The 26,395-nt window shown below is 45.8% G+C and overlaps 1 protein-coding gene and 1 long non-coding RNA gene across 6 annotated transcripts in view; one reads left to right on the top strand and one right to left on the bottom strand.

Moving 5' to 3' along the window:
• Positions 1-26,395, top strand: part of PDE1B (phosphodiesterase 1B) — a 134,461-nt gene that overhangs the window by 83,534 nt on the left and 24,532 nt on the right. For all 5 annotated transcript variants that reach the window (XM_053369905.1, XM_053369897.1, XM_053369922.1 and 2 more), the window contains exons 3-6: positions 22,307-22,420; positions 23,220-23,402; positions 24,345-24,411; positions 25,126-25,242. In XM_053369905.1, coding sequence (XP_053225880.1) covers positions 22,307-22,420; positions 23,220-23,402; positions 24,345-24,411; positions 25,126-25,242 — 481 coding nt within the window. The remainder of the gene's footprint in view (positions 1-22,306; positions 22,421-23,219; positions 23,403-24,344; positions 24,412-25,125; positions 25,243-26,395) is intronic.
• On the bottom strand, positions 9,137-10,948 carry LOC128404396 (uncharacterized). The gene is made up of 2 exons (XR_008328097.1): positions 10,828-10,948; positions 9,137-9,480 (listed from the first exon to the last, which is right to left on the bottom strand). It is a non-coding gene; the product is annotated as an uncharacterized LOC128404396 (long non-coding RNA).

Raw genomic sequence — 26,395 nt, 5'->3', positions numbered from 1 at the left:
TGCATCTTCCAGGCCTTGGGTCTCTTGCAGGGAGTTTCTTCAAGCAGAACTCCTGGTGTGGAAGGATATGGGTGCAAATTCTTGTCTGGAAACTTCCTTCCCTTCCTAAGGAAAGCATATCAGTGCTGAGTGGAGTTAAAGCAGCTTGCAAGACGGTTGCGAGGCAGCAGCTTGTGAAGTCCCGTCCCCCCAGCTAACATGCTGTTTAGCGTTCTACTCGCACAATGCGGCTGATCACGATCAGGACTGGTGCCCACACAAGGTGCCTGCCACCAGAGTGTGACAAGTGTAGGGACCCTGGTGGGTGTGGGGCGGAACGAACAGCTCATTACAAACACAAAGGGACCTCTCTGCCATCGCTCACATGCTTGTTGCGCTAAAATGCTGCAAGTCAACTTTCTGCAGTTACCTAGTAACGCTACTGGGAGGGAAAGTAAGTTGCACGGCGATGTTTCCAACTTGAGACCTTGCAGTGGGTTTGAGGGTCACCTTTGCCTCTCTTCTCCATGACTGGGGTCCCTAGAAATGAGAGGCTCCTTGGAGAGGTGGGGGGCAAATCTGGGCCCAAAGGGGAGGAACACTGAGGAGAATGTGGCTTTGCTTTCAACTGCAGCTTGCACAATTTCTCCAGCCTTCATGGCTTGTGCCTGTGTGCTGCCATCTGCTACTGATATTCCTCAGCAGCAGGAGGGAAGTGTGCAATCACACACACACACACACACACACACACACACACACACACACACACCACTGATTCTGATCCAGTTTTTATGGTTTGGGAGAGAGGCAGGATGTTTCTTAGAGCCTCACATTTTTTTCTACTCTGTCCTCTGCTGCATTTAGGGACCCAGGGTGATAATATAGGAAGTGGAGAATTCCCCACCCCTGCCAGTGCGTTTGGCACCTTCATCTTTTAGAGCAGGCATAGGCAAACTCGGCCCTTCAGATGTTTTGGGACTACAACTCCCATGATCCCTAGCTAACAGGACCAGTGGTCAGGGGTGATAGGAACTGTAGTCCCAAAACATCTGGAGGGCCGAGTTTGCCTATGCCTGTTTTTGAGGATGCACCTCTGCACCTCTTAATGCTGGTCATCAACACCTGAGATATATATGTTAGGACCCATTCTATCCTTGTAACTGTAATCTGTTTTAATTTGTTTTAGACATCGCATTTTCAAATAGCTGTAACATACCCTTGCACCTTATGGTGAAGGGTGGGCAAGAAATCATCATCATCATCAACAACATCAACTAATAATAAAACAATTATAGCAACTTGCCTTATAGGGCTCTTGAAGAATATCCTCACAGCAGCCTTAGAAGGCCAGGCTTATCCATCAGATACGCTGCCAGCCATGTTTGCTGTGCTCACCACACTTCCCTTTCCTCCCTCTCAGACCCTTCAACCCTCACCCACTCAATCTCCTTTAGCCCCCTCCCCTCCAATCCCCAAAGCTACCCCTCCCCCAACAGTTTGCAGAGGAGAAAGGAATGAAGAGGAGACAGACTTTCTTTCCTTCTCCCTCCGGTGCTGCCCAAATGAAGTGCACATTTTGAAATGCATACTCCCTTCTGCCGGCAGCACACTAAGGGGAGATAGACTTCAACCTGTGGTGAGCTCAGTGGTGGGGAGCGCATGAAGGCTTGCCTGTGCTGCCTTCCCAGCTGCCCTCTTGCTCATGCCATTGGACCACCCTCTCTCACTCAGCCAGGCCACCTGCTTGCTTGGACCCCAGGCTTGCCTCACCTTGTTATGCACACATGTGAGCAAATAAGCAAGTGGGCTGGTGTGTGGCAGCCACAACGACTACGGGGAACATGGGAAGGCCTGATGGGCCATTTCAAACCTGCTCACTCTGCTTGCCTGCTTGCTTCTACTGCTGCCCTTCCTGCTCCACTCAGTTGCGTGTCCAATGTTGTCATGCTGCAGTTTGTGTGGCCACCTAGTGGTGGCCACACAAACAGCAGCATGACAACTCTTTTTTTGTAAAATTATTATATAGTAAGATATAGCTATGCATGTATATAATAGCAATGGCCGAGTTGACCACCTTATTGTTTGCTTGCTAATGATTAGTGATGATCACTTGATGTTTCACTAGGGTTGTTCATCTGCTTACTAGAATGTACGGTCTCTGGAAGTTGAGTCTCCATGTGGGGCAGGCATGCGCTCATCTTTAGTCCTCCAGTGCACGTGTGTTTTGATGCATGCACAGGAACGCGGAGTCTTCTCTAGGCCACCACTTGCTGCTTCACATGCTGCAACTGCCCACGTTAATTTGAAAAGTGGTGGACTCATAATCTGGTGAACCGGGTTTGATTCCCTGCTCCTCCACATGCAGCTGCTGGGTGACCTTGGGCTAGTCACACTTCTCTGAAGTCTCTCAGCCTCACTCACCTCACAGAGTGTTAGTTGTGGGGGAGGAAGGGAAAGGAGATTGTTAGCCGCTTTGAGACTCCTTAAGGGGAGTGAAAGGAGGGAAATGAAGTCCAAATTCTTCTTCTTCTTCTTCTCCTTCTCCTCCTCCTCCTCCTCCTCCTCCTCCTCCTCCTCCTCCTCCTCCTCCTTCTTCTTCTTCTTCTTCTTCTTCTTCTTCTTCTTCTTCTTCTTTAATGCATGATACAGCAAGCACTTTCCTCCCTAGCGGTATGTCATTTATCAAAATAACAAATGTGTGTGCTCTTTGCTGCTTCTGATATGTGGCTGAGTTTTTCTTAATTGGTTGTCTCCCCACCCTCTACTAATCAGTATCTGGACAGTAAATGTCATCTGATCTGGGCAGATGGGCCTCCTTGTCTTTAGTAACTTAGCACTAGAACTGGTGGACATCCGGTGAAGCTGAACGTTGGAAGATTCAGGGCAGATAAAAGGAAACCCTTCTTCAAATAGCACATAGTTAAATGATTGAATTCGTTCATGCAAGAGGCAGTGATGGCCAGCTGGCTTTGAAAGAAGATTAGACAAACTCATGGAGGGTAAGGCTATGAATGGCTACTAGTCAGGATGGCTTTGTTCTGCCTCCCCTGTCAGAGGCAGTTGCTGGAACTTGCAGGAGGGGAGAGGGTTCTTGCATCCTGGTCTTGCTTGTGGTCTTCCCATGGGTGTCTGGTTGGTCTGAGAGAACAGGATGCTGGACTAGATGGGCTACTGGCCTGATCCAGCAAAGCTCCTACTGTGTGGAAGGGGCTTGAGAATAGCCTTTATTTTTTTATGTTTGCTGCCTTTCAAAAAAACACACGCACACACACACACAAAAAAAACACCAAATGCTCAAAGCAGTGCACAGCAATATTTAAAGCCATTGTAATAAACCAAGTAATAAATTCACTGAGCAATATATAAACAATATGGAGACAGCCATAAAAACAGCCTTGGTTCAGCTGATAGAAAGCCATGCTTTGCTATAAATTATCATATACAAACAGTAGAACTATGTTTCTTGTACTCTGGAATACAGTGATAAGAACATGAGGAGAATTGCCATATTAGATCATTCATAGATCTGGCATAGTATTTTGCTTGCCATGTGACCCTAAAATGATTTCCAGAAGATAAAAAGGATGATAACTGTTATGTACTAAGCTTGGATCCTAGAACAATAGGCAGGTAGGATCCTAGAATGCAACAACTGATTGGCCTGCAGGAGCAGCCCAGTCAGGTTCCAGGATGAAAGCAGAATCAGCCAATCAGACGGGACCCATTGTGTAAATAATGTATATAAAGCCTAAGGTTTTGGGGGAAACTTAACTTCTGTTCTACGAGCTGCAATAAAGAGCATGAAATTACTGTGCGACTCTGAGTATATTTCAATAGCCACCCATTCACCTTTACTTGTTCCACAACTGCCTTGAAATACAGAGATTCCAAACAAGCATGGATTGGCAGTGACTATTCCAGGGTTTTTGACAGCCCCACCTGGAGATTCTGGGGATTGAACCTGGGATCTTCAGCGTGCAGAGCTGGCACTCTGCCACTGAGCTACAGTCCTTTGCTAATTGCTTGAGCAACTTATGCTAGCCTTTAGGTCTCTCCCAACTCAGTGCTTATGTCCTTTATGACATCAAAGTATGACACTTAAGAATCATAGAGGCTGCAATCCTATACACTTGAACTGTGAGCCAGCCCCATTGAGCCCCTTTGTGGGGTTTACCTAGGGCTGGCCCCATTGATGAGGCAAGGTGAGGCGACAGCCTCAAGTGGAAGATCCATAGGGGCAGCAGATCCGGCCTCCAATGAATGCCGCCATGATGGCAGTGACAGCTGCAGCACTCTCCTTAGAGGCCAGATCTGCCATTTCCTTGGCAGCCAACCCAATACCACCTCTATAGTGACTTCCTGGCAAATAGGATGTGCTGCTGGTCTCCTCTCACCACTAGGGAGGAAATGACAGAGGTGCCCACTGTGGTCTTCTGGGCTCTGCACTCACCTGGTATGATTTTCCTCCCATGATGGCCTTTGATTCCCACTTCAATGTTCATGTAAGGTTGATTGATTCTCCCCCTTCTGTTCCCAATTTAGACCTTCACTCACTCCTTCTTCCCTGGAGAGGGGTGCCATTTTGTGGTTAGCCTCGTGGGCTGGCCCTGAACTTACCTCTGAGTAAACATGCATTGGGATGCATTGTGTATTTCCTTTATTCCTTTTAATTGGTTTTGGACAGTGGGTGTTCCAGGTGTTGTTACCAACCCAAAGCCCTTGGGGAGGAAGCATATTAGAAATTGGGCTGACTAAATGTTTCTTGCACCTTGTGGAAGTTGCTGATCTTTTGCTATGTGAAAAAATTGTGCAGTCAAGGGAAATAGCACTTTAATTTGTGCAATTAACTCTATTCTCTTTTGGGAGGTGTGGACAAGCTGCAAGACAACGGTGTTATGCTGGGGCTTCCAATACCTTTAGGGCCAGATTCAAAAAGAGGGTGGGGGTGCTTCTGCACCTCCTGCACAGAAGAGCAGATTTCAGAAAGTGGAGGCTGTCTTGCCAGATGCACCTTCTGAAGATCCCCTGTGTGCCCCTCCTCTCTAGTCCTGGTGTGCGTGGAGTCATTGGTTCTGGAAATGCACTCTGTGCATTCTCTGTTGCTGCCTCTTACTCCCACACCCTCACACACTCAAGAGAGGAGCAATAGCGAAGAGTCAGACTAACCCCCCAGCTCTAATTAAACTGCCTCTGATGCCCGCAGCTCTCCTTCAGAATGCCTATTCTCTTGCCCTTGAAATCCCTCCTGAAAATCCTTTTTATCCTTCAAAGCTATTAATCCTCACCTGTTATAGAAATCAACCCTTAGTACATGTAACTGTGTTTACAGGGCTCTTTGCTCATTATACTTGACTCTGTCGACTACCCTCCCTCACTTGAAATTTTAGATGGTAAGCTTTGGGGGGCAAGGATATGCCTTTTCTTTTTTAAATGATACCTATAAAGCATAGTTGCTTTATATGATAATTTAGTATGATTATAGGGCCATTAAGGTGATGGCTTTAAGTACCACTTTAATGTCACTAGAATCCTGTTTGTATAAGATTGTGTTTCTAAGCAGAATGAAGGACTGATACTTCATATACAAAATCTATATATAATTAATTAAGGGTCAGAAGCTTGCAGCAAAGGGTCGGACTCAAGCCCAGGAAAGGACTTTCTTCTGTTTATTCCCAATAAACCAAATAAGGGGAACGATTGAATTCTTCTGTGGCTCCAAAACACTCACCATGGAAGAGGCTGCCCCACTGTTAAGAGGAGCTGGATTCTGAAAGATGTGTTTTGTTTGTGCAAGCCCATCACATTTGCATACTTTTGCATAACACTTTTGCATAACTGATTCTACATGGACACATGGAAGGAGTCTGGCCCTGACCACAAGAAATCTAATGCCAGCAATCTCAGTAAGAGATATGGAGCAGTGCCTTCGAGTAAGCTACAAAAGTTGGAGTCCCTGATTTGCATCTCACCTCTGCCATGAGCTTATGAGGGGGCCAAGGGGGCCAAAGGCAAGTTATTCTCTCTCTCGATTTCAACTTCCAGAGTTCAATGGGACTTACTCCTGAGTAAGCAGGTGTAGGATTGCAGCCTAACTAACTCTCTGCCTTCTGAGAGTTTGCTGACAGTGCAATCCTATGCATATCTGCCCACATGTAACCCCCATTGAGTCAGATGCAGCCCACAACAGACTTCTTTGTTGCTTTCTCAAATGCCAGAATGAGGAACCTATGAACCTCCAGAGATACTGTGGGGCTCCAGCTCCCATCAGCCCCAGCCAACATGACCAGTAGTCAGGGATGATGGGAGCTGAAGTTCCACCAGCATCTGAAGGGCCACAGGTTCCCTACCTCTGGCCTAATTTCATAGTGGTAGAAAGAAGGGAAAAATGGGAGACAGAGAGGAGAGGGAGCAGAGAGAGGGGGTAATGTACCCCTTTTGGGTTCTGCCTCCACCCACTGTGCTCCCTGCCACAGATCATGCTCAAACAGAATCCCCTGCCCACTCCTGATCCTATGGGATGAAATAGGAAGGAACCGGGTGGGCTGTGCTTTGGGAGAGCATCTTCTAAGTGCAGCACATCTCAGACTAATGTCTCCTTGACTTTGCCCTTGCTGTTGGCTCCGAAGCACTTTAAACACCCATTCTGTTTCTTGTCCCCCCACCCCATCCTTCAGTGGCATCACAGCTTGCCTTCCACCTTTCCTGGCTAATTGAAAAGATAGTGGGCCCAGATTACAGCCTTGCTGTGTAAATTGCTCAGGATGGGAGGCTGGCTTGACAGCCGGCGAGGGAGATGCTCTGGCCAATGAATCAATCATGAGGCAGTGGAACCGGAAAGTCTGCTCTGGGCGACGTCGCCCAATCCCCCTCACCGGCCCAGCCAAGGTGATGATTATTCACATAAAATGCAGGCTGATAGAATGTGTGATGCCATAATCCAAGTTGTCATGAGCTTTGCTGTGCCTTGGATATAGAACTGGTGCCGGACCACACATTATAATGAGTATTATTACTTATTGTTCTTACTGTGAAGCACCGGCTGCTGTGTTAGATGAAGTGCAAGTTGAAACCAGGGGCTCCTCCGAGCAACCTGTTTTTGAGCATTCATCCTGATTTGCTTGGATGTACCTTACATGAAGGTAGACTGTGTCTGGTCTTCATTGAGCATTTTTTCTGATTTGTTTAAGGGGCAGCTATACCACAATGAGGGACACGGGTGGCGCTGTGGGTTAAACCACAGAGCCTAGGTCTTGCAGATCAGTAGGTCAGTGGTTCGAATCCCTGCGATGGGGTGAGATCCCATTGCTCGGTCCCTGCTCCTGCCAACCTAGCGGTTCGAAAGCACATCAAAGTGCAAGTAGATAAATAGGTACTGCTCTGGCGGGAAGGTAAACGGCGTTTCCGTGCGCTGCTCTGGTTCACCAGAAGCAGCTTAGTCATGCTGGCCACATGACCCGGAAGCTGTACACCGGCTCCCTCGGCCAATAAAGCGAGAAGAGCGCCGCAACCCCAGCGTCGGTCACGACTGGACCTAATGGACCCTTTACCTTTATACCACGATGAGCATTTCATAGAATCATAGAATCATAGAGTTGGAAGAGACCACAAGGGCCATCGAGTCCAACCCCCTGCCAAGCAGGAAACACCATCAGAGCACTCCTGACATATGGTTGCCAAGCCTCTGCTTAAAGACCTCCAAAGACCTCCAAGGATTTATCCTGATTTGCTTGTGGGGTGTTATTCAGTTGTTCCTCCTACACTTTTCAGTGCACTTCCCTGTTGCTTTTTGTTGCACAAGAGCCCTTTAAACATAAGGGTATATGAATAACCTCTTGGATCTGACCAGTGGCCCATCTAGTCCAGCATTCTGTTCTCACAGTGGCCAGCCAGATACCTGTGGGAAACCTGCAAGCAGGACGTGAGTGCAAGAGCAGCCTTCTCCCCTCCTGTAGTTTCCAGCAGCTGGGATTTGGATGCATTGCTGCTTCTGACTTTGGGGGCAGAGTGTAGCCATTGAGGCCAGTAGCCACGGGGGGCTCATCCACACTTACCTTTTGCCCCACACTTTATGGGCACAGATGCATGCTTTCCCTGTCTGTGTCCAAGCCTTGTTTTGCCTTTTGCCCCACCACTTTCCCAAGGAAAACCTACTCTTTACAGTAATGCTGAATTGGGGTTTTCTGTGAATTGCCATTTACTGGTTCAGCAGTAAAGGGAGGGTTTTCTTGAGGTAAGCGCTGGTTGGGGTGGACGGGGGAGGAAGCACTCGGACACAGAGCTTTAAAGTGCAGACTTGGTCTTAGAAACATGGCACGGAAGGAGGTCTGGATGAGCCCTGATAGCCTTATCAATTGACAGCCTTATTTAATCCACTTTAAATACACAAACCTGAAGCTTGGATATATACTTCAATCCCTTCCACAAAATACTGAACGCCTGGAGGCATCTTAAAACATGTACAGAAGCTAGCACCATGGCTTACAAGAGGGATGGGAAACTTTTGGCCCTCCTGATGTTGCCAGATGCCAGCTCCCATATGCAGCCCTCCCCCTACATATGGCAGAAAGTGGTAACTCCAGGAACCCCCACCTCTACCCCTGGTTTGTTATATAAAATTGGCAATTAGCCGTTGTTGGATGGTTGCTGTCAATCCTACGTGGCAGCCTTCCTCTTTTGCCTGCTTCTGTGTTAGGAAAGACTCTCCAGGAAATTCATGGGCCATCTCCCCCTTTCTCTGGTGCAGTCTTTATTTTCTAATGTTTTATCAACTTGCTTAATTAAAACCCTGTTCATTATACAGAGCTCAGGGCTGCCCTTTGTTCTCACAGAGCAAAACATTTGCTGCTGCATTATTCCCCACATGGCTGGAGACTTGTCAAAACAGATCTCTTTGAGATCCCATACTATTTGGGGATGGCTTCAGCCCAGAGACACTTATGCCAAATTATCACCATCTCCATCCTGCTCTTTTAGCTAGAGAACTCAGGCCAGCATCCGTTGTTCTCCCTTCCACCTGACTTATCTTTACAACAACCCTGTGAGGGAGATTGGGCTGAAAGAGGCCCTTGGCCCAAGGCTACTCATTAGGCTGGAGCAGCCAATGTTCTGCTGTCCAGGTGGTGTTTGACCTCAACCCTCATCATCGCTGACCATTGGCCATGCTCACTAGTCATTATAATTCTTGCACTGCTTCACTCCCAGTGGGTGATGCTACATGCGCAGTGGTATCACTGGTTTCCCAGCCCTTCATGTTCTTCCACATGACTTGCTTCCAAGATTCATGTGACTCGACCGGAGGCAGCAGTAATTGCTCAAATGCATGAGCCTGGGCTCTGTAATTGAATTTGCAGTCCCTAATCCGATTGCCAGGTGCTGGTTAACACGCTCAAGGCCCTGCAATGGCATTAGGGGGCTCCTCAGTCATTTCTCAGCCTTGTAGCTGGCCAGGAAAATGCATCTTCCCCCTCCTTCAACGTTGCCCTGACTCAGAGCCATCTGGATCTGCAAAGTGGAAAGAAAGTCTTTGAAATGCTGCAGTGTGACACTGATGTATGCATGAACGTCTTCGAAGCTCCTAGACAAAGGAGCATATGGAACTGTTTTATAATGACTTGGATTGTTAGTCTATCTCGTTCAGAATTGGCTATCCCTGATCAGCAGTGCCTCTCCAGGGCTTCAGGCAGGAGTCTTTCCTAGCCCTACTTTAGTGATGCTGAGGACTGAACCCCGGGACCTTTTGCACATACAGCATGTTCTCAACACAATTCAGAAATCCCAACCAGCTCTTCCAAATCCAGCAGAATCCCAGGTAACTGAGTGATTCCTAAAGCAGGCAGGGTTAACATCTTCAGCCTCAGTCTCTTCCAGGCGTGTGTGTGAGACTTGTAAGTCGTATTCCAGGCAATGTGACCAATAAGAATGTGCATTCTAAGAATGTAAAAGGAGCCCTGCTAGATCAGGCCAAAGGAGTCCCATCTACTCTGTTGTTACAGTGACCAACCAGATGCCTGTGAGAAGCCGGCAAGTGAGTGGAACCTGAGCTCAACAGCACTTGTCATTCCCAGCAACTGATACTCAGAGGCACACTGCCTCCAACAGTGGAGGTGAAATATAGCCACCTTACAAACATTAAGTGCTGACATTCATACTATCTCATTTCCTAAAAAAATATGGATTTTTAATTCTTTTTAAATATAAAAACCATACCCTTCCTCCCACTGTACCCCCCCTCTGCCTACTTTATCCTGACAACAACCCTGTGAGGTAGGATAGGCTGCGAGGTTACTCAGGGTCACCTGGTGAGAATCACAGCTGAGGATCCCAGTCCCAGTCTGACATTCTGACTACTGTGCTACACTGGCTTTCCTTGCCACAAAGAGCCAAGGCTGTTAACTGCACTGGACCAAAAGTGGATTATAATGGTAGTGAAGCCTGTGCAGAAGACCTGTCCATTGGGCATTCATCCTTGCAGCTGTTGTCAGGTGATGGCAGTTGCTTATTGAGCAGTCATTCTGATTTCTTCCTTGAGAAGGTAAATGCTGCTGCTGCTGCTGCTGCACCAAAGAAGTGCAATCCCACACTTCTCAGTGCATTCCCCTTAATGTATAAAGTCTGATCTTTAGGGGTAGTGGGCTTCTTGTGCAAAACCCTACCCCCCCCCACAACCAACTATAACTGTGCAAGCTGAATTTGCCAGAAGGCAGCTGAATCCAACCCCAAAGTAGTGTCAGTCTGGAAGCACCCCTGCTCAGACACCCTTCCCTCGCCCCTTCTGTAGCGGCACGGGGCTGTAGGGAGGCTTGACATAGAGAACAAGCACTTCCAGGATGGACTGTGCAGAAAGATCACCTGCCAGGTAATGGGTAATCTCCTGGCCCGGTGGCTTTTAGGAGCCTTGGGCATTTTTGGAAGACTGCATCACACACAAAGATACCTCCTCCCTACATGTGTCCATCTCTGCTCAGTAACTTGAGTCTCTCAGGCCGTTGCCATGGTAATAGAACACCGCAGCAAAGGCCATAAGAGCAACAAGATTCCTGGTGTAGGAACTCAGCCGGCTGGAGTGAAATCCCACTGAAACCATTCCCCTTTGTTTGTGCTTGAGGAGACTGCTGGGGAGGCACAGATAGCTGAGAGGACCTAGGCAAACTCCCCTCCACATGCCCAGGAGCACCTGAATCCTACTCCCCACCTCCCATGCACAGTGCATTGCGCTGGTGGTGCTGAGCAGCGCCACTGAGCATATCTGAGCATCTTTGCCATTGGAAACCCTTCCCTAGGCATCTGTGGGTCATGTAAATCCTTTCCTGTGGGAGAACAGCCAGCAATGGCATTTTTATTTTAAGGAGGCAAGGCCTGTGCAAAGCAAAATAATCCCCCCTCTGGGATGCATTCTGTTAAGGAGGAGAGCGCTGACTTCTTAGCCTCCGGAAGGAATGACGAGACCATTGAGAAGCAAGAAGAAAGCAGATGGCTTTGTCTTCTCCTTCTCTTTTGACTCTTACTTGTTGTCCCAGCCTAGCCTGCAGCACAGATCTCTCGGCTTTGGAGTGCCAGCCTGGGAATTGGCTAAGTGGCTCTTTATGCGCAATTGCTATTCCCTTGGCCAGCCGGGGCACCAACCTGCCCTTTCAAGAAAGCAATAAAAGGCCAGCTGGTCCCCTGTTTGTGAAATGCAAGCCAGGTCTTTGCTGCAGAGGAAGGGGGAGAGAGTTGGCGTACAAGACACGCAAAGAAAGACTTCAGCTTGAAGGAGCCTGAAGCAATTCTGCATCTGCGTGGGAGATGATTTAAACAGGTGTGCAGGTGTTGTGTGATGCTTTAAGAGGGGGAAGAGCATACATCCGCTGCAGAAGGCAAAAGGCAGCTTGGATACAAATGGCAAGTCTAGCTCAATACTGGAGAGGCAGAAATTAGACCACCTTTTCCTTTGCCATGCTATGCTAACCTGTGGTTTGCAGTCATGGCATTGAAGGAGAAGAGTGGCTCAAGAGAGCCAGTATGGTGCAATGGTTAGTGTTGAACTGTGACCTGGGACATCAAGGTTCAAATCCCATGAACTCAGCCATGAAGCTCACTGGGTATGACCTTGAACTGGTCACCATTTCTCAGCCTAACCCACCTCACAGGGTTGTTGGGAGGAGAACCATGTACACCACCTTGAGCTCCTTAGAGTCTTTAATAAACAACAGTAACAAACAAACATTGTACCAAACAGACCAAGATCTGTTTCTTGCTTGCATTGCAGGGGGTTGGACCAGATGACCCCTGAGGTCTCTTCCAACTTCCAACTAATAGAGATAAGATGGCGGCGCGTGCAGATGCTGCGGCTGAGAGCTCCCGGGAAGGGAGTCAGGGTTTGTTAGGACGAATTATTTATAGTCGATACGAAATGCTCTTGTACAGAGACAGAAGTAGCAGCAGACACAGATGTAGAAACTGTGCTGTGTGGGAGCAGCTACGGGTGTGCAAGATTCCAGAAATCGTAAATTATCGGGGTTGGAGGAGAAGAGAGCGGAAGCAGAAGAGAGGCTGTAGAGGACAAGGTCAAATGAAAGAGAGAATAAAGATAAGGGAGATAAGGAAACAACGATGCAAACTACCTCTTCCAAGTATCTTTTATGCTAATGTGAGATCATTGGCAAATAAACTTGACGAATGGAGGCTTCGTGTAGGAGTGGAGGAAGACATCCGGGATTGCTGTGTGCTAATACTCACAGAGACATGGTTAAATTCAGCTATTCCAGACACAGCTGTTGAATTACAAGGTTTTACAACGTACCGGTGGGACAGGACACAGGATTCTGGCAAGAAACAAGGTGGGTGGGTGTGTATTTTTGTAAATCAAAACTGGTGCATGGACTCTGTCAAGTTGGATACCTACTGTTCTCCGGATGTGGAATTTCTGACAATTAAATGCAGACCTTTCTATCTTCCCCGGGAATTTACAACAGTGGTGTTAACAGCGGTGTACATAGCACCAACTGCAAATGCATGCAGGGCCATGAGCAGTATGCATGAAAACATCAATGCTAAATTGAGCAGATACCCGGAGGCTGTGCACATTATTGCGGGGGACTTCAATCACACAGATGTGAGGACAGTACTCCCAAAATTCCATCAGCACATTGAGTGTGCAACAAGGGGAGAAAATACTCTTGACAAGGTGTATACGAACATTAGACGGGCATATGAGGTCAAGACCTTGGCACACCTCGGTGGTTCAGATCATGTGTCCCTGCTTCTGACACCAGTATACACACCCCTCAGGAAACAAGGCCAGATACAAACACGGATGGTTACGGTGTGGCCTGAGGGAGCCTCTCAGCAACTGCAGGACTGTTTCCAGGAGACCGACTGGAATATCTTCGACCATCAAGATCTAGAAACTTATACATCAATGGTCCTGGATTATATTAGATTCTGCACAGCAAATGTCACCAGGGAAAAGTATGTTAAGTTGTATCCGAATAGGAAGCCCTGGATGACAGGAGAGGTTAGGAGATTATTGAAGGCCAGAAATTCTGCTTTTAGAACTGGGGACCGGGTGTTGTATGGCATAGAAAGAGCGAACTTGAAGAGGGGTATCAGGAAAGCAAAAGCGGAGTACAGAGGAAAAATTGAGGACCATCTGAGAAATCATGATACTAGACAAATGTGGCAGGGAGTCCAACATCTGACTGGTTATAAATCAAGGAATTCATCAATGGTAGAGAGTACTGCTTCCTTGGTGGGAGAGTTGAATACCTTCTTTGCCCGATTTGAGGTGACACCAACAGTGACTCCAACAGGGATGCAAGAGCTATTGGCGTCACTACCTACAGGAAATGCTGCCAGGGTGGAAGAGGGAGAAGTGAGGCGAATATTAAAGGAGGTAAACACGAGGAAGGCTATGGGCCCGGATGGGGTGGCTGGCAGGGTGCTAAGAGATTGTTCGGACCAACTGGCAGGAATCTTTACGAAGATTTTTAACCAGTCTCTGGCCCAAGCCACTGTTCCACCCTGTCTGAAATCCGCTACCATTATACCCCTGCCAAAAACATCAAAGTTAGACAGTCTGAATGATTTCCGCCCTGTGGCGCTGACACCCATTATAATGAAATGTTTTGAAAAACTGGTGAGGAAGCGCATCTTATTTTGTCTGCCAGTGGGACTTGACCCTTACCAGTTTGCGTACAAGGCAAAGAGATCCACAGAGGATGCTGTGGCAATGGCTTTACATGCTGTCCTGACTCATTTGGAGAAGCAAAGGAACTACGCGAGACTGTTATTTGTAGACTTTAGTTCTGCATTTAATACTATTCTTCCGCATAGATTGGTGCCCAAATTATTAGACCTGGGACTTCCACCATGTTTGTGCAGGTGGATATTAGACTTTCTATCAAACCGTTCCCAAAGGGTCAGGTTGGGTTCCCACGTCTCTGCGGATCTCATCACGAATACGAGGACGCCGCAGGGGTGCGTGTTGAGCCCACTTTTATACACGCTCTATACAGCTGACTGTGCCCCCAAATACCCCAGTAATAAGATCATTAAGTTCGCAGATGATACAACGGTGGTTGGTTTAATTACAGCTGGAGAGGGGGAGACGGCCTATAGGAAGGAAGTTGAGCAGTTGGGGGAGTGGTGCAGGAAAAACAACTTACTGCTTAACTTAAAGAAAACAAAAGAGATCATTGTGAACTTTAGGAAATGTAAATTGAATATTCAGCCACTTATTATTGAGGGGAAGTGCGTGGAACAGGTCTCAGTGTTTTGATTTCTGGGAATGGAGTTGAGAGACGACCTAACCTGGGGAGAGAACAACAAAGACCTGGTGAAGAGAGCACAGCAGAGGTTATATTTTCTGAGAATCCTCCGGAAAAACAATCTCTCAAAGGACCTGTTGATGGCATTCTACCATTGCACTGTGGAGAGCGTACTAACTTATGGTCTGTGCGTGTGGTTTGGGAGCTGCACGGCCAGGGAAAAAACAATGCTATCCAGGGTTGTAAAGACTGCAGAGAGAATTATTGGGTGCACTCTTCCCACCTTAGATCAAATCTATGCTGCCAGGTGCCATAAGAAAGCGGCAGAGATAGCACATGATAGTACGCACCCCGGAAATGATCTCTTTCAGCTTCTGCCTTCTGGAAGAAGGTATAGGGTTATAAAGGCCAGGACTAGCCGCCTGAAAAACAGTTTCTACGCTAATGCAATTCTGGTTCTAAACGCAGCATAAGGGGTCTCTGTAGTATAGTGTTTTTTAAAATGGGGTTTTAGAGTTTTTTAGGGGGTTTTGAATGTTTTATGTAGTTTTGTAGCAGTTTTATGTAGCTTTTATGTAGTTTTATGTAGTTTTCTGGTAGTTTTATGTAGTTTTAATGTAGTTTTATGTAGTTTTCAATTTCATTGTTCCGCAAGGGACAATGACAATGAAGATATCGTATCGTATCGTATTCTGTGATTCTGCCTAGGCTGCAATCCTAACCATGTCTGCTCAGAAGCAAGTCCTCTTGAGTTCAGTAAGACTTGCTCTCAGTGAAATGGGGTTAGGATTACCATCTTAGAATCAGGAAGACCAAGTATTTTTAAAAGACTGGAATAACTTTCTAACATATTTGAGAGATGACTGTAAACAGCTGAAATCATTGGCAGGAATGCATTCACACTTGCAATGCAACATGGATTTGGGATACTATATTTATATAACAGATAGATTACAGAAAATATGCAGGAATAAAATTTAGAATTGGAACCCATGGAGGGAAGGAAGGAGGTCTCAAGATTCGAAAGAACCTTTTAAAAAAATGTGTTAAACTGTTATGTTTATGGTGTATAACTTTTATGTAATAGATAGATAGATAGATAGATAGCCATCTTAGGTGGTAAACCTGTTTCTTGGCCATGTGAGCACTCATCTTTGATTCAGCGCAATTCAGCACAGATCCTAATTCACCAACTCAGTGAAAACTAAGCCGATAAAACAAGGCTGTTTTATATTAAAATGATAAAATACACACATAAAGCCCAAAGCATATGAAGACTAGCAAATGATGCATGTATAATCTTAACCTGCAAATCACACTGATCCATTATGCTTTCCTATACCTTTAATTGTTCACTAACTTGGCCCAATTGATTATTCTTGTTTTGAGTCTACCTATTCCAGTTACTGAAAATAAAATAAAAAAGTAGGTCACCACCAACAGTGAAAGAATGGTTAGCAAAAAATAAAATAAAATTGGAAGGTAGAAATTATGTATAAATTTACAGAATTCATTAGACTGAGACAAGATTGACAAGAGAAATTTTTAAAAACAAGTGGTATCCTCTAATTGAATTTATAAAGAATAAATATAACATAAATGACAATGACTAGAATAGCTTCTCTATGTGGTAGGGGGGTGTGTGTGTGTGTGTGTGTGTGTATCACAGTGTGTATGCATTTAATTATTTGTTGCAATGACTGCCTATTCTTGAGATTTAATAAAGTATAATTATTTTTTTTAGTGGGCAGTACAGTTCCCCATTCTTATACATTGCCTTTAACCTTCTCTGAGTGATATAACTTAGAACTTCTGACCGTACTGTTTTGTTTTTAAACTGTTTTAATGTCCATGCTCTTTCTTGTTCTTCTTTTTTCCCCAAGAGGAAATTATAAAGCTTGATGCTTAAACAAATTCCAAAGATATTGGTGAGAATGTTGGCAATTTGCAAAGTGACCATGTATAGTTGATAATACTTATCCAATCTGTCCTGCAGAAAAACAGCAAAACCAAGCCATGGCTTAGTGCAGGGATGCTAATTTGCAGCTTCTTTCCTTGTATATTTTAATTAAGGGTGTCTTGATGCTCTGATGCTCTAGTGCTGTGATGGAATTGTTTTTGTGTATTGTAATGATGTATGGATTTTATAGTTGATGTCATAGTTGTGCTTGTAATCAGCTCAAAAAGCATTCTGACTTAACAGATAAATGAAGTAAAACAACATAAAATGTTTAAGACATTTTTGCATCAAGGAATGCTTAATTTCCCACAGGGGTGGATCTACCATGAAACTAATGAAGCTCCAGCTCCAGGGACCCTCATCCCGGAGGGGCCCCAGAAGTGACTTTAGTCCACTTTGCTTAAAATGTTGGCTCTCATAGACCCAATTTGTGGAGGATGTGGTGTGTGAGCTGACTCAGCTCCCTTGCGGCAACTTTTGTGGTCCTTTTGAGCCACCACACTTGCACATGTCAGCAACAGGAAGTGGTGGATTTATCTGTGAGATCACAAAGCAGCTGCTTTTGTGCCATCAGCTGTGGAGGTTGCCTCCTTCCGCCCTTTCAAGCCACTGCACTTGTGCATATCAATAGGAGGAAGGTTTGGGTTGATCTTTGGGACTGCAAAGAAACCTCTGGCATTTCCCATGCCTTCTGGTAGGCAGGTGGCTGGGTCACCCCACCCCACTTTTAAAGCAAAGCATAGCATCATAATGTTCAACTGGACTGTGTGACCCATGCACAGGAACTAGAGAACCAGGTTGTTGGGCTCAGGCCCAGTGGACTCTTTCTCTTGCTTCTGGGTGCGAAGCTGGAGGGAGCTTTGGTTTACTTGGCCATAGCTGCTGTCCCTTCTTGGGCTTTGTTGAGCCAAGTGATGCAACGTGTGGGGTGGTGGATAAACATGACAACTTGGCATTGGTAGCTGTAAGGTTGCTTTTCACAGAACCTTCAGCCTTCACCCAGCTGACACAGGGCTCAGCAGATGGATTGCTGAGCAGAGCAAGATGGTCTGAGCATCTTAGCATGACTAAGCCGCTTCTGGTGAAACCAGAGCAGTGCACAGAAATGCCGTTTACCTTCCTGCCGGAGCGATACCTGTTTATCTACTTGCACTAGTGTGCTTTCGAACTGCTAAGTTGGCAGGAGCTGGGACCGAGCAATGGGATCTCAACCTGTTGTGGGGATTCAAACTGCCGACCTTCTGATTGGAAACCCAAGAGGCTCAGTGGTTTAGACCACAGCACCTTTAGTGTGGTGGATACATCTATATATAAGGATGAGCATTTTAAGTTCTGGTTTTATTCTTTTTAAATTTGGTTTCATTGTTTCTTGTTATTCCTATTCTTAAATTTGAGACACTTCTTCATAAAAGGTGGCAAATATGTCAGTAATGAATGATGATAATTCCTGTGATTGTATCTGTTGGCACTAGCCGTTCGAAACCTAGCCCTCTCTATCAAATTTCTCTTAGTAAGGTAAGAAGGGATTCAAGAACGACAGTGAATGAGCACAGATCTTCACAACCGAATTGGTGCCTGAATAGTTAGAAGTGAAGTCAATATGGAATCAACACATATACTCTCCAGTGTTATGCATTCTTACGTGGGTGTAAATCCTCAGTGACTTCAGTAGGGCTTCCTCCTGAGTAGATGTGCATAGGATTGTACTATTTTCCAAGAGAGGCTCAATAACAGCTGTTAAAAGAGACATATCTACAAACAAAACAGAAAAGCAGCTGTACGAGGTCACCTGTGAAGTCTGTTAGGGAAAAATCTAGGTGTGAGGCTGCTCAGTCACCCAGCTCATCGGGCAGAGCCCGCGGGTCCCTGTGGAATAAAGGAAGGAGTCCAGCCAACCGGAGCAAATAGCTGTAGACCAAAGTTTATTGCGCAATAGGTTCAAAGAGCAAATTTGAACCCCAAGGATGGGGTGACAAAGACTTTTAAAACTTTCCCACCATATCCCAGAATACAGTTCATACAGCATCACTGCTACATCACTGACATGTCACAAAAGGGGAGGGGTTAACCTTGGCAAACAGGTCCAGACAAGTCCTTGGTACAAGATTAGCATAAGCAGACATGGCAGGGCAAGACTCAGGTATAAGATTAGCATAGACAAATATGTCTTAAGTACCCACCACCCAAAAGTACAATAGAAGTTCCTTTGCATGTCTGGAGCCTGAGGCGAGTCAGGTGATGAGATTTGGCTTCCCTTGGCTAACAATGAGCCCAGCAATTGTCACCTCTGGGAACTTCCTGAGTCCCCTTTCAAGGGGAGAATAGCTTTGGAATGGAGGAAACTGGGAAAGGAGATGATTTTATATTATTTTTAAAGCTAGGTAACTTCCCTGAGCTGTCAAGTTGAAAGGATAGATTCAGGCATAATATTTGTAATATTTATCTTTAAAGATGTGCCCCCCCATAATTTCCGTAACAAGTCCAAGGCCATGTGGTGGGGGGAGCCCCTGCTGCAGCTCCTCCCCATGGTCCCTTCACCACGTCTTTCCAATATTGGCTTTATTTTTTTATTGATGCACTGATGATGGTGATGTACAAGCAGAACATGTTAAGTGGAGGCAAACAGGCATTCCTACATCAAGCTGCAGACCCCTAGAGAGTAACTTGTGAATCCTGGTCTCCAGGGGTTGTTGCCAACTAAGTTCCACTCATTGTAGACCCATTGAAATTAACAGGCCTAAGTTTGGTCATTTCCATCAATTCCAGTGGACAGGGCCAGCCCAATGCATTTTGGCATCTGAGGTTGTAGACCCATTGAAATTAACAGGCCTAAGTTTGGTCATTTCCATCAATTCCAGTGGACAGGGCCAGCCCAATGCATTTTGGCATCTGAGGTTGACTACAAAATGGCACCTACTTCCCCACCAGGGAAGATCTATACTAGGAGCAAGGGGGGAAGAAAGAGCTACATCGGGATCTGCTCCTCCTGTGGATCTTGCCACCTGAGGCAGTCACCTCACGTTGCCTCATGGGTGGGCCGGCCCTGGCAGTGGGTCAACGCTGAGCAGGACCAACATTTGATATAACCCCATATTCATTTATGACTGCTATATGCTGCCCTATAGCATAGTTTTCTGGGTGGCTTGTAAGAAATAGGTTAAAAAACAATTTAAATACAAAATAAAACATAAAACCTTAAAAGAAAAGGGTCTAGAATAAAACTAAACTGAAACCCACCGTGTTCCTAAAGTTAAAACACATTTTTTTTAAAATGGAGACCTAGAGTACCTATTTTTAAAGCCACCCCCATTTGCTCCCACAATTTCAGTTAACCTTGGCTGGAAACACTCACCTCTCTTCTTTGTGCATGTTTGTTTTCCTGCCCCACTTACTTCCATGCTCCAGGCTCCTGATAGGTGACTCCCCAAACACTCCAGAGAGATTCTTAGCTATCAGAAGACCTATCTCCTCTCATTATCTCCCATTGTTGGAACATTAACCTCCAGCAATCAGTCAAACAAAGAAGAGGTTAGCCAGTTGCCTTATATTACCTCTGAAAACATAGCAATAAAAGAAACACAGAAAAGGGAAACAATTTCTCATTCGGCAGTTGTGGCAAAGAGTTATTATTTGAGGGCAGAAAGGCATGTTTGGAGAAACCTAGGACTGCCATAAAAAATGGCAGGCATGGTTGAGATCCCTTTCTTCTTCTGACTCATCACGCTACAAGTTGCTTCAATTTTCCCCACATCACATCCTTGGCTTCCATGGGTAGAGAAGTGCAGGATGGCAGAGGCAGCCAATGTGGGAGTCTTCTAGGTGTTGGTGGACCACAGAACTGTGTCTTATGGAAGGAGAGAATTCAATTCTAGGTTGCATCAACAGAAGTCTAGTATCCAGATCAAGGGAAGTAATAGTACCATCCTGTTCTGCCTTGGTCACTCCACACCTGACCACCCACAACTGTGTCCAGGGTGCCACAATTTAAGAAGGATATTGACAAGCTGGAACGTGTGCAGAGGAGGGAAACCAAGATAATCAAGTGTATGGAAACCAAGACTTATGAGGAGTGGTTGCAGGAGCTGGGTATGTTTATCCTGGAAAAGAGGAGACTGGGAGAAGATAAGATAGCCATCTTCAAATATCTCAAGGGTTGTCACATGGAAGATGGAGTAAACTTGCTTTCTCCTGCTCCAGAGGATAGGATGTGAACCAATGGCTTCAAGTTACAAGAAGGGAGATTCCGACTAAACATCAGGAAGAACTTTCTGGCAGTAAGAGCTGTTTGATAGTGGAACCATCTCCCTCAGGAGGTTGTAGACTCTCCTTCCTTGGAGGTTTTTAAGCAGAGGTTGTATGGCCACCTGTCATGGATGCTTTAGCTGAGATTCCTGCGTTGCAGGGGGCTGGACTAGATCAGGGACATCCAACTCCCAAAAGACTGTGATCTACTCCCTGAAAAAAAAACTAGCAGTAATTACCCATTTTGGGGGGCCGGGAGCTTTTTTTAGGGGGGAAGCCAAAGTTGTTGAGCTAACTGGGTACTAAACACAGCAGCGGTTACTTCCTCTTCCGTCTTTGTGATCGTGCGCGAATGAAGGGTAGAGCAAGGGGACAGGGCCAGATGCTCTTTTTCCCCCACAGAGGAAAATGAGCCCACGACTGATCACTAGCATAAGGGGATCGACCTGTCGATCACGGCCAACCAGTTGGACATTCCTGCACTAGATGATCCTTGGGGATCCTTCCAACTCTACAATTCTATGATTCACCATGGAACTTCTAGTTTTGGCGGCAGGCCTGTGTTTTTCTTAACAGGTAGCTTTGCTCCACAGGAAACAACATGGGGTGTGTGTGTGTGTGGTTTTTACCATTTCATTAAAAGGATAATCACGCTGTAATGATCTCTACTCATTTGGTTCTCCTGAAGTGTTCAATGTTTTTACATTAATGTCCTTCAAGCGGAACAATAGGGCTGATTAACCGGAAATGAAACGTTATGGACCACACACCCAGCTGAGCTTGATGGCTTGTTATTAACTAGTGATGTGCCCCATCAAGGGAGCAGATGGCCCAAGGTGCATTGCTTAACACGCCATTTTGCCATTGTCAGACTTTCAACATAGGAGAGCCATCTTGCATCAGGGTGAAGCACAACCAACAGAGAAGCCAGGAAACTGGCTTTTGTGTATATGAGTGAGGCACTGCAACAGAGTGGTCCAGTGTGGCGTTATTCTGTTCAGGGTTCCAGTCACTCCATTCCATCCCTTCTCTTGCTAGATTTCTTCTCCCCACCCGCTTAATAGCCATTCAGCATTCCGTGCCTACTGAGCATGCTCAGTCCTCATTGGGCTGTTTTTGATCCACAATTCATTTTTCAGTTTCTTTTTTGTGGAATGGGGTTTGGACACATATGTGCCCAATTCAGCTACCACATTATCACAGCAACTGAGTGATTTCACTGGTGTAAATTCCATTGGCTCCATTTCTCCCTAGCAGTCCCTCACAAGGTAATGATGGGAGTGGGCTGCCCTTTGATGGATGACCCAGAGAGCCCTGCAAGGTTCTGCTTCCCCCTTACTCATTTCCCCCTTCCCTGTGTTTCCATTTCCCCCTCCAGGCTACGGTACATGGTGAAACAGTTGGAGACAGGAGAAGTGAATCTGGTGGAGCTGAAGAAGAACTTGGAATATACTGCTTCATTGCTGGAAGCTGTCTACATTGATGAGACCAGGTGAGGCTGTGGGGCTTGTGTGTCTTGCCTGACCCCTTTTCCAGAGAGGACCCAGAAATAAGTACTGAGCTAGCCACTGGTTAAACTGCAGAGCCTGCAAGTCTAGGGAGACTGTTTCAGAAGCTCAGGTGGGTGTTTTGCATGCTGTCGGAAACAGTTCAGTAGTGTTGGGACCTGATCCTGAGTCAGATGAGATCTCATGAGGAGAGGCAGTTCCCTGTAGACCCCAGTACATGCTGGGAGCAGGAAAAGTTATGGCTCCCCTCTAGTACTGACTCTGGGATTGCCACTGTAAAGAGCACACTATCCTTGGGCCCCACTCATTTATAAACCCTTTCCCTGTGCCCAAACCTTACCTATGCCACAGGACTCACCATCTCCCCCAAGCTAATCTCCTGGGCGACACGAAGCATCTCTAATTTGCAGGGTGTCTCTGGAGGCTCAGGAGAATTTGATCTTATCCTCTTCCCTACCTCAGTTTGTTTCTGCATAAGGAATAGCAGACCTTTACAGCCTGTTGGAAGCTGTTCAGTTTAGAGAATTTAGGAGGAAATAAGTGCAGCCTGCTGAACTGGCCAGTGAAGCATCCCTGAAACTGAATCTTGTAATCACAGCTTTTACAAAAGTCAGAATTTTATATGCCAGAATTTGACCAATTTCCAGATTATTTCTCTTCCTCTTCCCTTTCTCCTTCTCCCTCATTATCCCTCTCTGTTTTAACTGCAGTTCTGCTTCTCTTTGCAGTGCCTTTCTCACTAAAACGCTCACTGCTCCTCACTGCTCATTTTTCCTGTTCCAGGCAGATCTTGGACACGGAAGATGAACTCCAGGAGATCAAGTCTGATGCAGTTCCCTCTGAGGTGCGGGACTGGCTGGCCTCCACCTTCACGCAGCAGACCCGCGCCAAGGGACGTCGATCCGAGGAGAAGCCCAAGTTCCGCAGCATTGTGCATGCTGTTCAAGCTGGCATCTTTGTTGAGAGGTCTGGACGGAGTGCCGTGTGTGTGTGTGTGTGTGTGTGTGTGTTGGAACAGGGCTGCTCCAGATGGGGACGGTCCTCCAACTGCTTCATGCATTGGCCTAGCACATTGGCCTAATGAGTGGGTCCTGCCCCACAACTGTGCCTTGTTGGTGACTATATCAGGGTGCCCTGGCTATCATTTGGAAAGGGAAGGAGTAAGAAGGACCAGGGGCTCAGCTATACAGCTGCAAATAAAATGTTTTAAGTGTGTTGTATCATATAATATACAAATGTGACACTAGATGGCAATGGTGAGTTATGACAAATTCAATATAGTTTTCAAAACGTTTTTTTAAAAAACATTTTCACAGCGTTTTTTATATGTGTGTAGATTCCACCTGGGTTGAGCAAGCAGGAGGATGAGGTGGAAGGCAGCAGACCCAGAAAGATATAGTAAGGGGTGGGGAACATGAGGCCTTGTGGACCAAATGCATCCCTCCAGTCTTCTCTGTGCGGCTATTGGAACTCTCCACCGGCAACGCCAGTTCTCCTTTGACCACACTCTTCACCAGCCCTGCTTCACACCCTCTTCAGTTGTTTTGCCTGGCTGGAGCCTGTCCTTGAGCTGTGAGAACACCTCTTCTTTCCCTGGAAAGAGGACAGAGAAAGGCAACACGTACAGCCATTGACCCACCCACTTTTAGCCCTGGCCCCCAGGCTGAAAAAAGGGCTCCCCAACCTGATCTGTAAGGTGCAAAGATTGAAAGTCAAGTCCCATTTGAATTTCCTGGGTTTGGAAGGATTGAGGACTGCTGGCCTGGTGTGTAAGGAGAGGGTCTTGGATGCAGTATTTTATCCAGCACTCAGACATCTGGATACTCAGTGGAGTTTGGGAGGTGTCTCTATGGGGATGCAGTCCAGATGTTCCGTGGAGAGCCTGACCTGCTGTTATCTGCCCTGTAGGATGTTCCGTCGGACTTACACGGCGGTGGGGCCGAACTATTCTCCCTCTGTCATCAACTGCCTGAAGGTAATGCAGCTCTATTAGGGGGATGCTGGACTTACTGCCCAATCCTGCCCATGTCTACTCAGAAGTAAGCCCACTGAGTTTAAGAGGGCTCACTCCCAGGTAGGTGTGTGTAGGATTGCAGCCTTAACTTCGTTTGCTTCCTTCCTTGACGTGATGCTTCTGCACTTGCCCCAACCTCTCAAGCTGGGAGTTATTCACTCTGCTTTCTGGGGGGCAAAAAATTAGAAGGCTGGTATTCATGCTGTGGGTCCCAGCACAAAATGGCTGCCATGAACAGCAAAAAGAAGGAGTCCTGATGGTACTCTGTCCCAAAAAAGGCACTGATTGCTTATACCCTGACCCATTTTCTGTGATCAAGTTGCATGAGTCAAGGAAACTTTCCTAGCTTTCCTCCTTTGTTTTGCTGTAACTTTTTAAAAGAGAGACACTGGGGCTGAAAGCGGTGGTTTTTTATCAGGAATTAATGGCCTATAATCTTGTTGGATGTGTAGGGGACCAGCTACAGCTCATCACTGCAAAAGCAAAATGCTCTTTGCACAGGCTTAAAGGAACTCTTTGTGGCAATACTTTTTGTCCAACATGCTCCAAAGTTGAGAGGTGGGAGGTTTCCTTTCTTCTGATGCTCATTCTTTCTCCATCTGTACCAGTTAAGTGCACTATGCTCAGGACATAGTTCTCCTTTTTGATGTTTCTTTTTTGGCTTTTCTTGTGTAGACTCTTGACCTTTGGTTTTTTGACGTCTTTGCGCTGAATAAGGTGAGCGAGGACCACGCCTTGCGCACAATTGTCTTTGAACTGCTCACCCGCCACAACCTCAACAGCCGCTTCAAGGTAAGAAATGGCATGTGTAAATTTCATTCCTTTAGTCCACAACTTAGTCCATTTTTCAAAATCCAAATTGTATCCAATGTCTATGGCCCACTTTACCATGACCTCTTTAACTTCTTCGTCCTTGGTGTCCCAATCCAAAAGTTGATTATACATTTTTGATAGTAATTTGGTTTTACTTTCTATTATCTCTACCTGGAACTTAGATTTTTTCTCATTCATTCCAATCTTTTTATCATCCTTCCATAAAGCATTAATTTGGTGATACTGCAACCAACCTGTTAATTTACTTTTTAACTCTTCATAGGGTCTAATTTTCCATCCCCTTTCCGATCTTTCGAGGAGGTCTTCATAGGTCAGTCTCTCACCTTCCATGTTCATTTTTTAAATAGTTAATATGTCAACAGGCGATAGCCACCAGGGGGTCTTTCCCCCCAGTAATTTTTTATTCTTTTCCCACACTTCTAATAGTGTTCCTCTAATGATGTGGTTTGAGAAGCCTTTATGCACCTTTTCCTTATTCTGCCAAAGATAAGCATGCCAGCCGAATCTTAGGTCAAAGCCTTCTAAATCTAACAGATCTGTGTTCTTTAAAGTAACCCATTCTCTAAGCCAACACAGGCACGAGGCTTCATAATACAGACTCAAATTTGGGACCGAGAATCCTCCTCTGTCTTTTCTGTCCGTTAACAATTTAAATCTAATTCTCGGTCTTTTACCTTGCCACATAAATTTGGAAAGAAACTTTTGCCAATTTTTAAATATTGCACTTCCTCTAATCACTGGGACATTTTGGAATAAAAATAAAAGTTTCGGTAATATACACATCTTAATTGCAGCCATTCTGCCTGACCAGGAGAGTTTTATCCTATTCCAGATATCTAGTTCCTTTTGGATTTCCTTCCAGGTGTTTGTATAATTATCAGCCATTAAATTTATATTTTTCATCGTTAGCCATACTCCTAAGTATTTTATCTTTTTTACTTCTTTAATTCCCGATTGGAGTTCTAACTGCCTCCTTGGATCTTCTCCCATATTCCTAACCATCATTTTAGTTTTGGTTTTGTTTAGCTTAAAGCCCGATACTTTCCCAAATTCTTCTAAAAGTCCCAAAACTTTGTCAATACTCTGTACCGGGTCCTCAACTGATATCACC

This window comes from Podarcis raffonei, chromosome 2, assembly GCF_027172205.1.
Source record: "Podarcis raffonei isolate rPodRaf1 chromosome 2, rPodRaf1.pri, whole genome shotgun sequence".
In the NCBI taxonomy this organism is placed as follows: domain Eukaryota; kingdom Metazoa; phylum Chordata; class Lepidosauria; order Squamata; family Lacertidae; genus Podarcis; species Podarcis raffonei.
The sequence above is the reverse complement of the archived record's forward strand: the minus strand, read 5'-3'. Positions and strand labels throughout refer to the sequence as shown.